Source organism: Podarcis vaucheri (genome assembly GCF_965113315.1).
Source record: "Podarcis vaucheri genome assembly, chromosome: 13".
Classification (NCBI taxonomy): domain Eukaryota; kingdom Metazoa; phylum Chordata; class Lepidosauria; order Squamata; family Lacertidae; genus Podarcis; species Podarcis vaucheri.
In genome coordinates, this window is record NC_138751.1 from 57,678,064 (window position 1) to 57,690,072 (window position 12,009).

At 44.1% G+C, this 12,009-nt stretch overlaps 1 protein-coding gene across 1 annotated transcript in view; it reads right to left on the reverse strand.

Moving 5' to 3' along the window:
- The window catches only part of MYO1H (myosin IH), a 73,959-nt gene that overhangs the window by 34,093 nt on the left and 27,857 nt on the right, over positions 1 to 12,009 (reverse strand). The window contains 7 exon segments of the mRNA XM_082196072.1: positions 1,185 to 1,265; positions 2,423 to 2,469; positions 3,381 to 3,475; positions 3,672 to 3,763; positions 4,601 to 4,681; positions 5,589 to 5,694; positions 6,340 to 6,407. Coding sequence (XP_082052198.1) covers positions 1,185 to 1,265; positions 2,423 to 2,469; positions 3,381 to 3,475; positions 3,672 to 3,763; positions 4,601 to 4,681; positions 5,589 to 5,694; positions 6,340 to 6,407 — 570 coding nt within the window.

The window sequence follows — 12,009 nt, forward strand, 5'->3', positions numbered from 1 at the left end:
GGGCTGCATCAATAGGAGTATAGCATCTAGATCAAGGGAAGTAATAGTGACACCGTATTCTGCTCTGGTCAGACCACACCTGGAGTACTGTGTCCAGTTCTGGGCACCACAATTCAAGAAGGACACTGACAAACTGGAACGTGTCCAGAGGAGGGCAACCAAAATGGTCAAAGGCCTGGAAACGATGCCTTATGAGGAACGGCTAAGGGAGCTGGGCATGTTTAGCCTGGAGAAGAGGAGGTTAAGGGGTGATATGATAGCCATGTTCAAATATATCAAAGGATGTCACATAGAGGAGGGAGAAAGGTTGTTTTCTGCTGCTCCAGAGAAGCGGACATGGAGCAATGGATCCAAACTACAAGAAAGAAGATTCCACCTAAACATTAGGAAGAACTTCCTGACAGTAAGAGCTGTTCGACAGTGGAATTTGCTGCCAAGGAGTGTGGTGGAGTCTCCTACTTTGGAGGTCTTTAAGCAGAGGCTTGACAACCATATGTCAGGAGTGCTCTGATGGTGTTTCCTGCTTGGCAGGGGGTTGGACTCGATGGCCCTTGTGGTCTCTTCCAACTCTATGATTCTATGATTCTATGTCATCTGGCTGGATTTTATTTCCTGTGCTTCAGACTCAAATGCCCCCGCATTCACCATCCATGCCACCTTGGGAAATACAGATGTCTCAGTTTATATTGGTATGGCTTTCCCTTAGTGTTTATTGTCTGTTTGCATTGCTTATGGTACTGCACTTTTCAGTTGTTAGCAAAGGCAATAAAGGTTTTTTTTAAAATTAAGGCCCCCCCCTCCCCACCACTTTCCACAAAACTGTGGAAGTTTCAAGCTACGTCACTTGAAGCTTGCATCAAGCTCAGCCCTGACATCTAGGCCCACATGTATGGGATAAACCAGGGGTTGGCAACATTTTTGGGGCATGGGCCGGTTTGCGATCCTGCAGACACCATTTCCAGCGCTCCTTGCGACGCGGAGGAGGCGTACGCAGCTTCCCATTGGCTAGAGGAGCTTCTTGCAGCCAATGGGAAGCCGCCCAGTGTCGCGGAAGGTGGTCCCCGCTCTGCTCCACGCCGGTTTAGTGCAGCACACAGGAGCCAGCCGAGTGGGAGGTGGGGGTCCATGGGCGGGTTAAACGACCCCCATGGGCCTTGGGTTGCCTATGCCTGGGATAAACTCACAGTCTCAGGCCTCCTTCGGTTGTCCAGCTCCGTCAGGTGGAAACATTCTCTGAGGATCCCATTTTTTGACCTGCACAGCACCTGGGATCAAATGAAAATAAAGCAAAGTCACTGGGAAGATCAGAGCACGGGTGGCCTATTCAAAATTTGCTGGGGGAGGGAAATGATGCAAAATTTCTAGACGTGCATGGGGCACAGGAAGCTGGAGAAAATACACCTCCTTTAAAAATCATGGACATTGGGGGGGGGGGCATGGAAAATTTGCAAATCCCAAGTCAGATCTTGCTGTTAAAACGAAACATAACCCAAGCTTTGACTTTAGAAAACAAGAGGATTCCCATCAGAACATCGTGGATTCTCCTTTCAAGTCGCCAGAATTATCACACGTTGAGAGCCTCACACTATAAAACAGCAGCACCCAGCAGCTTGGGTGGAGGGAAATCCCTGAGGCTTGCAAATCTTTTTTTCAAAAGAAAGGCATGGGGGGGGGGGGAGAGAATCCTAAAAGAGTCTCCAAAGAGGACTGGGGTCTTCCGTGACCACAAAATGCAGACTGGCTGGCTGTTGAGACTGGAGAGAGGAGGAATTCAAGGGCAGATTCGCAACAGGGGCTAACTTGGGGCTTCCAAGGATCTCCTCTCCAGACCATGGCTCATGTTTCAAGTTTGCTTTTGGGCAATGTAAGATTGCTGGAGAGGAGAGAGGGGAGGGGGTCCACCACCAGTGCTGCACTACACAGTAAATCTAGCTACCCTATAAGCGGGGGGGGGGGGGGCGGTCAGTAAAAAAACCCAGGGACTTGGGGGCCCTGTCTCACCCCGAAACTCTCTCTACTTATCTCCAATCAGGTAGTTTTATCTGTTGTTGCCAGACCAGACATCAGACCCCTAAAACATCCTTTGTTTTACATGAAATAATTTGTGTATTATTTATGTACTGGGTTTGTGTATTTAAATATTCAGTGGTACCTCAGTTTTTGAACGTAATCCATTCCAGAAGACCGTTGAAGTTCCAAAATGTTCGAAAACCGAACATTTACTTCCAGAAGCACTTACTTCCGTAAAACTCAATACGGAAGACGCATGGCACGTTCGATTTCCGAGATGTTAAAAAACCGAGGTACCACTGTATATGTAAGAACATGTGCCCATGTTGCTATTTAAATTAGCCATTGATGTCTCATAAATAAGACAGGATAGAAGCCCAAACAAATTAACATAATTAAAAGATGGGTTTACCTCTTTAAGGTTCCGGTACAGCAAGTCATTATTTTTCTCCAAGAATCCTGGAATTGGGGTGGGGTGGGGAAATCAAAGTGAATTAAAACACAAAAAATAATAGAATCATAGTGGCTAGGAGTTATTGATAGCTGTCTTCTCTGTGAAGCAAATCCCAAAATGATGCCCACCCCACATCTTGTGGGACTGAACTCCTCCTTTCTTCACTCCAGCAGCCCAAAAGAGTTACTGGAAATTTAGCCCGAGGATTAAACGTCGTGTGCTAGAGGGTAGCTAGTTAATGTCAGAACACCAGAAGAGCCTCCTGATCAGGCCGGGGGGGGGGGGCCTCTAGCCCAGCATCCTGTTCTCACAGGGGCCACTCAGATGCCTGTGGGAAACCAGCAAGCAGCGTTTGGAAGCAACACTGCCTCTGACCAGGGGAGCCATATCTGTGGGGCTGTGGGGGGTGAGCTCCCCAAAAAATTTTCCATGAGGGGGCCAAGCCCCCTCAATATTTTGCAGCCCACATAACGGAAGGAAGCCCAATGGGGCCTGCTACGCCCTCCAAAAAGCCCAGTGGGGCCTGCTGTGGCTGCAATGGGATCCGTCTGGCACCCACAATGTTGGGCAGAACCCGGCATGCCTGGCTCTGAATGTGGAGGCAGAGAATAGTTATTGTAGCTAGAAGCCATCCAAAACCTCCTGCTCCAAATTTGCCCAACGCTTTTTGAAAGCCACCCAAGTTGGTGGCCATCCCCGTCTCTTGTGGGAGGGAGTTTCATAGTTTAACTACGCGTTGCGTGAAGAAGTGCTTCTTTTTACATGTCCTGAATCTTCCAACATTCCGTTTCATGGGATGTCACTAGGGATTAGTTCCGACACTCTTTAACCTGGTCTGGTCTTAGTGTGTCTGGTCTGGTGCCACCACCAACGTGGCACCTCCAAGCCAGCAGAGGCTGGGCTCTTGCTTTCTCACCGACAGTGCAATAGGTCACCTCTCCGGCATAGTGAAGAAGGCGGAAGTCCACCCAGTCAATGGATTTCCGCGTCTTCTGGTCAGCAAGCTTCCGCCTGGAGACAGAAAGAGAAGAGGTCAAAACCTTTCCGTTCCAGGCGCATTTGCACCTCCCTCAGGGTCAAAGAGAAGAGCCAGGTGGGCAGGGTAGGGCTAGGGGGTGCTCTGAACGCAGAAGGGCTCTCCAAGGAAGGGAAGGGCATGTGGGAAGCAGGTCTCCTCTGGGGGAGGTTACGGAGCGTAGGTGCATACGTCACGAAGTGGGCATGGTCTCCTACTTTCTCTTCCAACTTTTCCAGAAAGCTCAGGTCTGTCGCTTCTCCGGGCCGCAAGCATTCTTCATCCTGACACAGGAAGGAATATGAGAAGTCTTGCCTATTCTTCAGCTAGCCAAAACTGGATTTCTTCAGCGGGGGGGTGGGCACATTCTCCCCACACATTTAAATCACCATGACACCATTTCAAACAGTCAGGGGTTCCCCCAAAGGATTCTGGGAGCTGGGGTTTGGAAGGGTGCTCAGAGCTGACCTCTATTCCCCTGAAGTCCAGTTCCCCAGGATGCAAAATCCCACAAGTGCTTCTGAGAAGGACAGATGGAAATGCCTCCCTGGGCCACTGCCAAGTCTGATGAAGTTTCCACTAATGAGCGTTCTGGCCTCAGGTTGCCCATCTATAAATCATTTGGCTCCATTTCTCTGTCAGCAGGCAAGGAGGCATGCGAAAAGTTATCCATTCTTGAATAACTCCTTTTATCCCTGAAAACCCACCACTTTGGTGGTTTCCTGGGGGTGAGAGTACAAGTCCTTCGTCCATGGAGAAGGAGGAAGAGGAGGAGGAGCAGGAGAATGGCTAATGCCCACCATTGGAGGCAGTTGCGCTCCTGAAGCTGGAAGATGCAGGAAAGGCCCTCGAGGGCTCTTTCCTCATGCTCTACCAACTGAGCTAACATGACTAGAAAGAAGATGTCGATTCCAGGCAGTCAGGCATCCCTGGGGTGTTGACACCACCAAACTAAAACATGACTGGAATTGGTTTAACTGCTGCACCCAACTCAGAAAGAAACTTTGGGGCTGTAGTTTTGGAAGGGTGTGCGACTAATTCTCTGTTAGAAACTCCCTAGCCATTCCCAGTATACTTTTGGCAGGAAGCCATGACTTTTAAACATGAATCTTCTTTCTTACCAGTATGGAAATGATCCCCTTGTGTTTCTCTTCCACGAGGTCACATATGATCTTGTTGTTGAAGTATGGGATTGGCTCCCACTGGAATGAGAAGCAAAAACAGAGACTCAAGAGGGCTTCCTGCAAAATTAAAAAGTCACACCTGATGCACATAACTTTTCCATCAGCAAAAGCATCTCTGAGATCCAGGTGTGTAGGGATGGGCTATTTTGGGGACAGGAGTCCTTGGGACAATCTGAGGCTGAAGATCTGAGGTGAGATTTGTTCAGAGAATTCAAACAAGGAATTAAACTCCCTCTGGGCTGGAAAAGATTATCAAGGGGTGAGCTGCAGCAAAATGTTGCCGTATGAGGCCCTCCTGTTTGGGTTTCCAAGCGCTTCATTCCCTGTTACCCCCTTCTACCTTGTTTTCCACATACACCCCGCTAAAGCCCCCTTACCTTGGCATTCCATGGCCACACTGGGCACCCTCAAACCTCATTAGTTGCTTCGGGGGGGGGGCTGCCTACCTTGAGGATTTTCTTTTCTGCTTCTGCAAACCTTGAAAGTCTCCCAAAACCGATGCCCCCCATCTCCATGCCCTATTTGGGCTATGCAAGGATTGGCAGAAACAAGAGAAAACTAAAGTGGGGTCTCTGCTTGTGATGTGCCCATCCCACTTCCCCCTCTGGCAGACACATTCAGCAGGTTTGGATATTGCTTTGAAAACTGGCAACACCTGTTTTCGCTGTTTGGGGTATGAGGAACCTGTGTCCCGACCAATTTCCAGCAATGGTAGGGAGCTGAAATCTCCCAACATCTGGAAGGCCAGTGATGGACAGATCACAAATGACCAGATCATCTAAGTCAACTTCACCTGTGTTTATTTGAAATTTCATTCAATCCACATGTACTTAAATATGTGTTTTATTTTAAGGAAGGATCTGACGGCAGACCAGGAAGGCAATAAGGAATCTTTTTTTTTGGGGGGGGGGGTTGCGGCCTTTACCTCAATGCCCTCCAGTTCATACTCCTCCTGCTCAGCCTTCAGGGTCATCTCTATCAGCAGTTGCTGTAGCTTCTCATTGCAGTAGTTGATACAGAATTGCTCAAAACTTGAGAGGAAATTCCAAGTGCAGAAAAGTCATTTGAAAAATATGGGCATTTAATTCTCAAACAGGAGCTAACGAGGGTAAACCCGTTTCTGCACTGCAGCTGCTTTAAGACTGCTGGGTGGGGGGGTAGGGTCTCATAGGACTGACAACTCTTCTAATCCTCCCCCACCCCACCTGCCATGTCAGGGACAAGGAGTCCAATGTCAGAGAATCCAAGAACTGTAGAGCTGGAAGGGACCCCAAGGGTCATCTAGTCCAACCCCCTGAAAGGCAGGAATCACAGCTAGAGAGTTCCTGACAGATGGCCACCCAATCTCTCTTTAAGAACCTCCAACGAAGGGCAGTCCACCACCACTGATATGCAAGATTTCCATGTACAGGGATTTTAAATTTATTTCATTTTTACTTTTTCACCAAGGGCCCTTAAGAAAAACCACCCTGAGCAATTGGAAGTGGAAGAGCTTGCAAAAGATGTTCTCCTCCTTTAGGTCTCAATACTCATAAGTCAGCTTTTTTTTTTTTTTTTTTTTTTGTAAATGCTGTGACCAGAAACACATGGGGACCAGCCCAAAGTTTCCAGGCAGACCCACATAAAGCACATTGCACTAATCAAGCCTGGAAGTGACCAGAGCAAGAGTAACTTACCTGTTTGTCTCAAAAACCTCAAAGCCATAAATATCAAGCAGCCCAATCACAGTTTTCCTGGTGAGATCCTGCCAAGCAAAGCAAACAACAACAACAACAACTTAGGGGGATTAAATCCAAAACATCATTTTCAGTTACTTGGTTTCCATTTGTCAAATTTTCTCTATATATTTTTAAGCCTACAGGGAGCAGTCCTCCTCACCCTCCGCGGATCTTCTGAGTCCATTATGGGCAGGTAGTATACCTAAACACTTTGGGCCTTTGCTTAAAAACATATAAATGACTTCCTTTGACATTCCAGGTTACTGTTTCTACATATTACCTCATTTTGTAATATACAGATGGGCGGGGTATAAATAAATTATTATTATTATGTCCCTGGTTGCATCAATTTTCTTATTCTCTTTATCAACAGGTAGTACTGGGACTAAGTTCAGAGTAAAGTTTTGTTATATATGTTGTGTTTACTATTATGTATTTCTTATTTGTCTAAGAAAATTTCTATAAAAATCAATTTATAATAAAGAATAAGTTATCAGAATATTGGCTTATTGAGCACTATGATCCAGAGATATAAAACTCAGTTACAACTCTGGATTACAGTGCTCAGTAATTTTGATATTTTTGATATTTGTAGATATATTTTTGTGTTAATGTATGTTTCAGAGCTTTTATCTTTTTATTTTGAGTTGCTCAAAGAGGGATTTTTTGTAATAAGTTAAGTGCCCTATAGGGGACGCGGGTGCACTTCCGGAGGCGGTGCGAACGACAATGGTGGTCTCCTTCACTTGCTGAAGGGGAAGCTCCGCGGAAACGGGTCGTCCGCTACGGCAAAGCGGAGACCCACGTTGGAAAACCACAGGCAGAGTGAGCCTGTGGCCATGGGACTCGGCGGGCACCAGAAGTGCCCCCCGAAACGGAGAAGGGACCCCGTAAGGGGTCTCGGAACGTGGAAGGGCAGGCGCGGTGCTGTGAGTCGATCACTCTTTCCGTGTGAGTGAAGCCGCATAGCTGCTGTCGGTGAGCGCTGACCTTTTTTCCTGGATTATTGGATTCGGAAACAGCAACCCGTGAGTAAAAGGGACTAAAATAACTGGACTAAATTAATTTCAAAAATTCGGCTAAAGCGGGAGATGCAACCAGGAAGTCCGTCTCCCGGTTCTGCTAAAAGTTTTAAAGCAACGACTTTGATCTGAAGCCTTTGAAGAGGAGTTAAAAGCCTCAATTTCGTGCATGACCTGAACTGTCGCTGTATGAACTAAGGGATTTAAACTTCTTATTCTTTTCTGTTTTGGACTTAGTTTTTCCTCTCCCTGTGGATTTACAAAAATTTACAAGGAAACCCAGGTACTTGACTGCCAAACTACTAGAGCTGTCAGTTTGCGGACTTTGTCTTTGTTACAGTGAACTGCTACATTTGAGTGTTGTTGGACTAGCTACTTTGAAACACTGTTTTCTGGCACCTTTCCTGAAACATTGTTTAAATAAGGACTTACTCTGCTGGTTTTAAAGAAGAGCTGAAGGTCTTTTCGAAATTTATGAGCGGTTGGACATTGTTGGACATTGTTTAAACTTTTTAAACTTTGGAATAAGTTTTGGAAAGATTTCCTTTGTTTCCCTCAAGACTCGTTTGAACTCCCCCTGGTGGACTTTGGATTTACAACTGTCTGGGACCCGTTTTTTTCCTCTTTCTTCCTTGAACTTGTTGTTTACTCTCTGGGCTTGTGCTTCCCATGGGAGTATACATAATTTGACCTTGGTACGTAGACAGGAGTGGAATGAGTGGCACTGGGAAAACAAGATCGGCCAAAGCTAAAGCTAAACAATTAACTCAATCAACATTAACTTCTCAGTTGTGCAGATCATCTGTTCCCACTGTTTTGGGAACACAAGAACTAGAAACTGAGTTGACTTTATCAGAAGGCATGGCAGCTGGAGGAAATGAATCAGTACTAGATAAAATCCTGGAGAAATTGGAAAAATTGGACAAAAAAGTGGATGTACAATCGGCCAAGATTGATCAAAACACTGCCAGCCTAAATAAATTAACTGAACAAGTTACTTTACATGCACAATCAATTGGGAAGCTTTTTGAATCGTAAAGCTACTACAGAGAATCGTAAATTGGCTGAGGAGGTTAATCAAAAAGTGGAAGCAGTGAAGGAAGAGGTTAAACCATTGTGTAAACAGATTGGTGAACACCAGGCCTACCTGTCTATGATTGAATTACGCAGCAGGGAAAATAACCTGAGGCTGAGATCAATTTCAGAACTTGAACAAGGGAATTTAACTGGCTATTTGACAAAAGAACTTTCTAAGTTTTGGAATTTGGAGGAAGATAAGGACTTCAAAATTGTGAGTGCCTTCAGACTTGGAAGAGTAGTAAGGAAGGACAGACCCAGAGACTGCTTAATTACTTTGAGATCTAAGGAAGAAAGGGACAAAATACTAAGCTTACACTACGAAAAATCACTTGAAATCCAGGGTAGGAGAGCGGAAATTTACAAAGATATCCCTAAACAACTTTTGGATCTTAGAACCACCTACACAGAACTAACAAAACTGCTGAGAAGTAATACAATTCCTTTCAGGTGGGAATTCCCCCAAGGATTATCTTTTACATTCAGAGGGAAGAAAGTGAAAATCAAAACACCTGAGGACAAAAATAAGTTTTTGAACGACTACGAAGAAGACCTTCAGAAAGGGATTACAGGGCCTGGGTCTTGGCCACCGCCACCGCCTGCACCTACACCCTTGGGATATGAGGACCAGAAGAAAGAAACGCCACCACCTACCGAATAACAGATTTGCCCAGGATGTCTCTGCAACTTCTTAGCTGGAACATTAATGGCGGAAACTCCCCGGATAAAAGGAGAAGGATATTCCATATATTAAAGAAAGAACAATTGGACATTATTTGCTTACAAGAAACACATGTGACTAGGCTCCACAGAAAAGTGCTAATTAATAAGAGATTAGGTCAAGAATTTATCTCATCAGACCGAGTGAAAAAGAGAGGAGTGGTGATCTATGCAAAGGAGAGCCTATCACCAAAATTCCTTTTTAAAGATGAGCAAGGAAGAATCTTGGCAATTGAAATACAAACACAAGGGGAAAAGTTTTTGATATTGGGAATCTATGCACCGAATGAAGCGAAATCAGAATTTTATAAGAGGCTGCATGAGACAATGCTGGACTATCTGGACTATAATAACATCATTATGATGGGAGATATGAATGGGGTGGTGTCTACAAATATGGATAAGTCACACGGTCAAAGCTTGACAAAGGATGGCAGACTACCTAAAACCTTTTTTGAATTAACTGACAATATGGACTTGATTGATATTTGGAGGATAGAGAACCCCCTAGGAAGAGAAGGAACATTCTTTTCTGAAGCCCAACTGACGTGGACAAGAATCGACCAAATATGGATAACTAGAGGCCTGGCTCCCAAGACTAGAAAGGTGGAAATCTGCCCAAAAACCTGCTCCGACCATAACGCCATAAAGATGGATATGAGACTTACTCCAACTGGCTCCTTTAGATGGAAGATGAATGACTCCTTGTTAAGAGACAAAGAGATTATACAGAAGGCCCAAAAGACATTGAAGGATTATTTTGAAATAAATTTGAACACTACAGTTGAAAAAAGAGTAATCTGGGACGCAAGCAAAGCTGTTATGAGGGGGTTTCTAATACAACAGAACACGATAAAGAAAAGAGCATTGAATGAGAAAAAGGACAAGATTTTGGAGAAAATAAAGGAAGGAGAGAAAAAGCTAAGATTGAAACCAAAATCACAGGAGATTTTGAGAGAAATTAAACTTTATCAATCACAATATTCCAAATTGATAAATCAGGAAGTTGAATGGAAAATTAAAATGATGAAACAAAGGACTTTTGAATCTGCAAACAAATGTGGGAAACTGCTAGCCTGGCAGTTGAAAAAGAGACAAAAATTGAATACGGTTACAAATTTAGAGATTGAAGGAAGAAACATCAAGAACCCCGAGGAAATTAGAAAATGTTTCCAGAGATACTTCAAACAATTATACACGCAAGGGCTGCAAAAAGAGACTGAGATGGATCAATTTTTAAGAAGAAATGGACTACCAAAACTGTCTCAAGAAAATAGAACAATTTTGAATTACAAAATAACGCAACAAGAAATTGAAGGTGCCATTCAGAATATGCAACTGGGCAAATCTCCAGGGCCTGATGGGCTTACCTCCAAGTATTACAAGATACTGAAAGACTATTTGACACAACCACTATTGGAGGTTTGCAATGAGATCATGGAGGGGAGGAGGGCACCGGAATCGTGGAAAGAAGCTTTCATCACATTGATACCCAAATCAGAAACTGAAAAGACACAACTTAAGAACTACCGTCCTATCTTGCTCCTGAATGTGGATTATAAAATTTTTGCAGACATTTTGGCAGGCAGACTTAAAAAAGTGCTAAATGAAGTAATTCATAAAGATCAGGCTGGTTTTCTCCCTGGAAGACATCTGTTTGATAATACTAGAAACATTATTGACATTTTGGAACTTTTGCAAACAAATATCAATACAAAAGCAGTGTTGATTTTTATAGATGCGGAGAAGGCCTTTGATAATATTTCATGGAAGTTTATGAAGAAAAATCTTGAAGAGATGGGAGTAGGACGGGGGTTTGAGAATGGCATAGAGGCAATCTACTCAGAACAAAAAGCTAAATTGATAGTTAACAATGTGGTGACGGAGGAGTTTAAGATAGAGAAAGGAACACGACAAGGTTGCCCCATTTCCCCTTTGTTGTTTATTTCAGTCCTGGAGGTGCTCTTGAATATGATTAGAGGGGACCGGTTGGTTAAAGGGATTCAGGTCGGAGCCAAACAGTATAAGCTAAAAGCCTTTGCAGATGACCTAGTTTTGACATTACAGGAGCCAGAATCTAGTACGAAAAGGGTTCTAGAATTGATTCATGAGTTTGGTCGGGTGGCGGGATTTAAATTAAACAAGCAAAAGACTAAGGTTTTGGGGAAAAAATTGACAACTGAGGAATCAGAAAGGTTTCAGAAAGAGACAGATCTAAAAGTGGTTAAAAAGGTGAAATACCTAGGGGTTAATATGACTGCTAAGAATCTGAATCTATTCAAGGATAACTATGAAAAGTGTTGGACAGAAATTAAAAAGGACTTAGAAAGTTGGTCAAGGCTGAAACTTTCCTTGTTGGGCCGAATTGCTGCGATAAAGATGAATGTATTGCCAAAAATGCTGTTTCTGTTTCAGACCCTTCAGATTGTGGACAGGGTGGAATGTTTTAGAAAGTGGCAGAGAGACATCTCTAAATTTGTCTGGCAGGGCAAAAAGCCCCGAATAAAATTTAAAATACTAACTGATGCTAAGGAGAGAGGGGGTTTGCCCTGCCAGATTTGAGGCTGTATTATGAATCTGCAGCTTTCTGCTGGGTGAAAGATTGGTTTCTTCTTGAGAACACTGATGTCCTAGATCTGGAAGGGTTTAACAATGCTTTTGGATGGCATGCATATTTGTGGTATGACAAGGTAAAAATTCATAAGGCTTTTAAGAACCATATTGTCAGGAAGGCAGTGTTTAATGTCTGGATAAAATACAAAGACTTATTAGAAAACAAGACCCCAAGGTGGCTGTCACCAATGGAAGC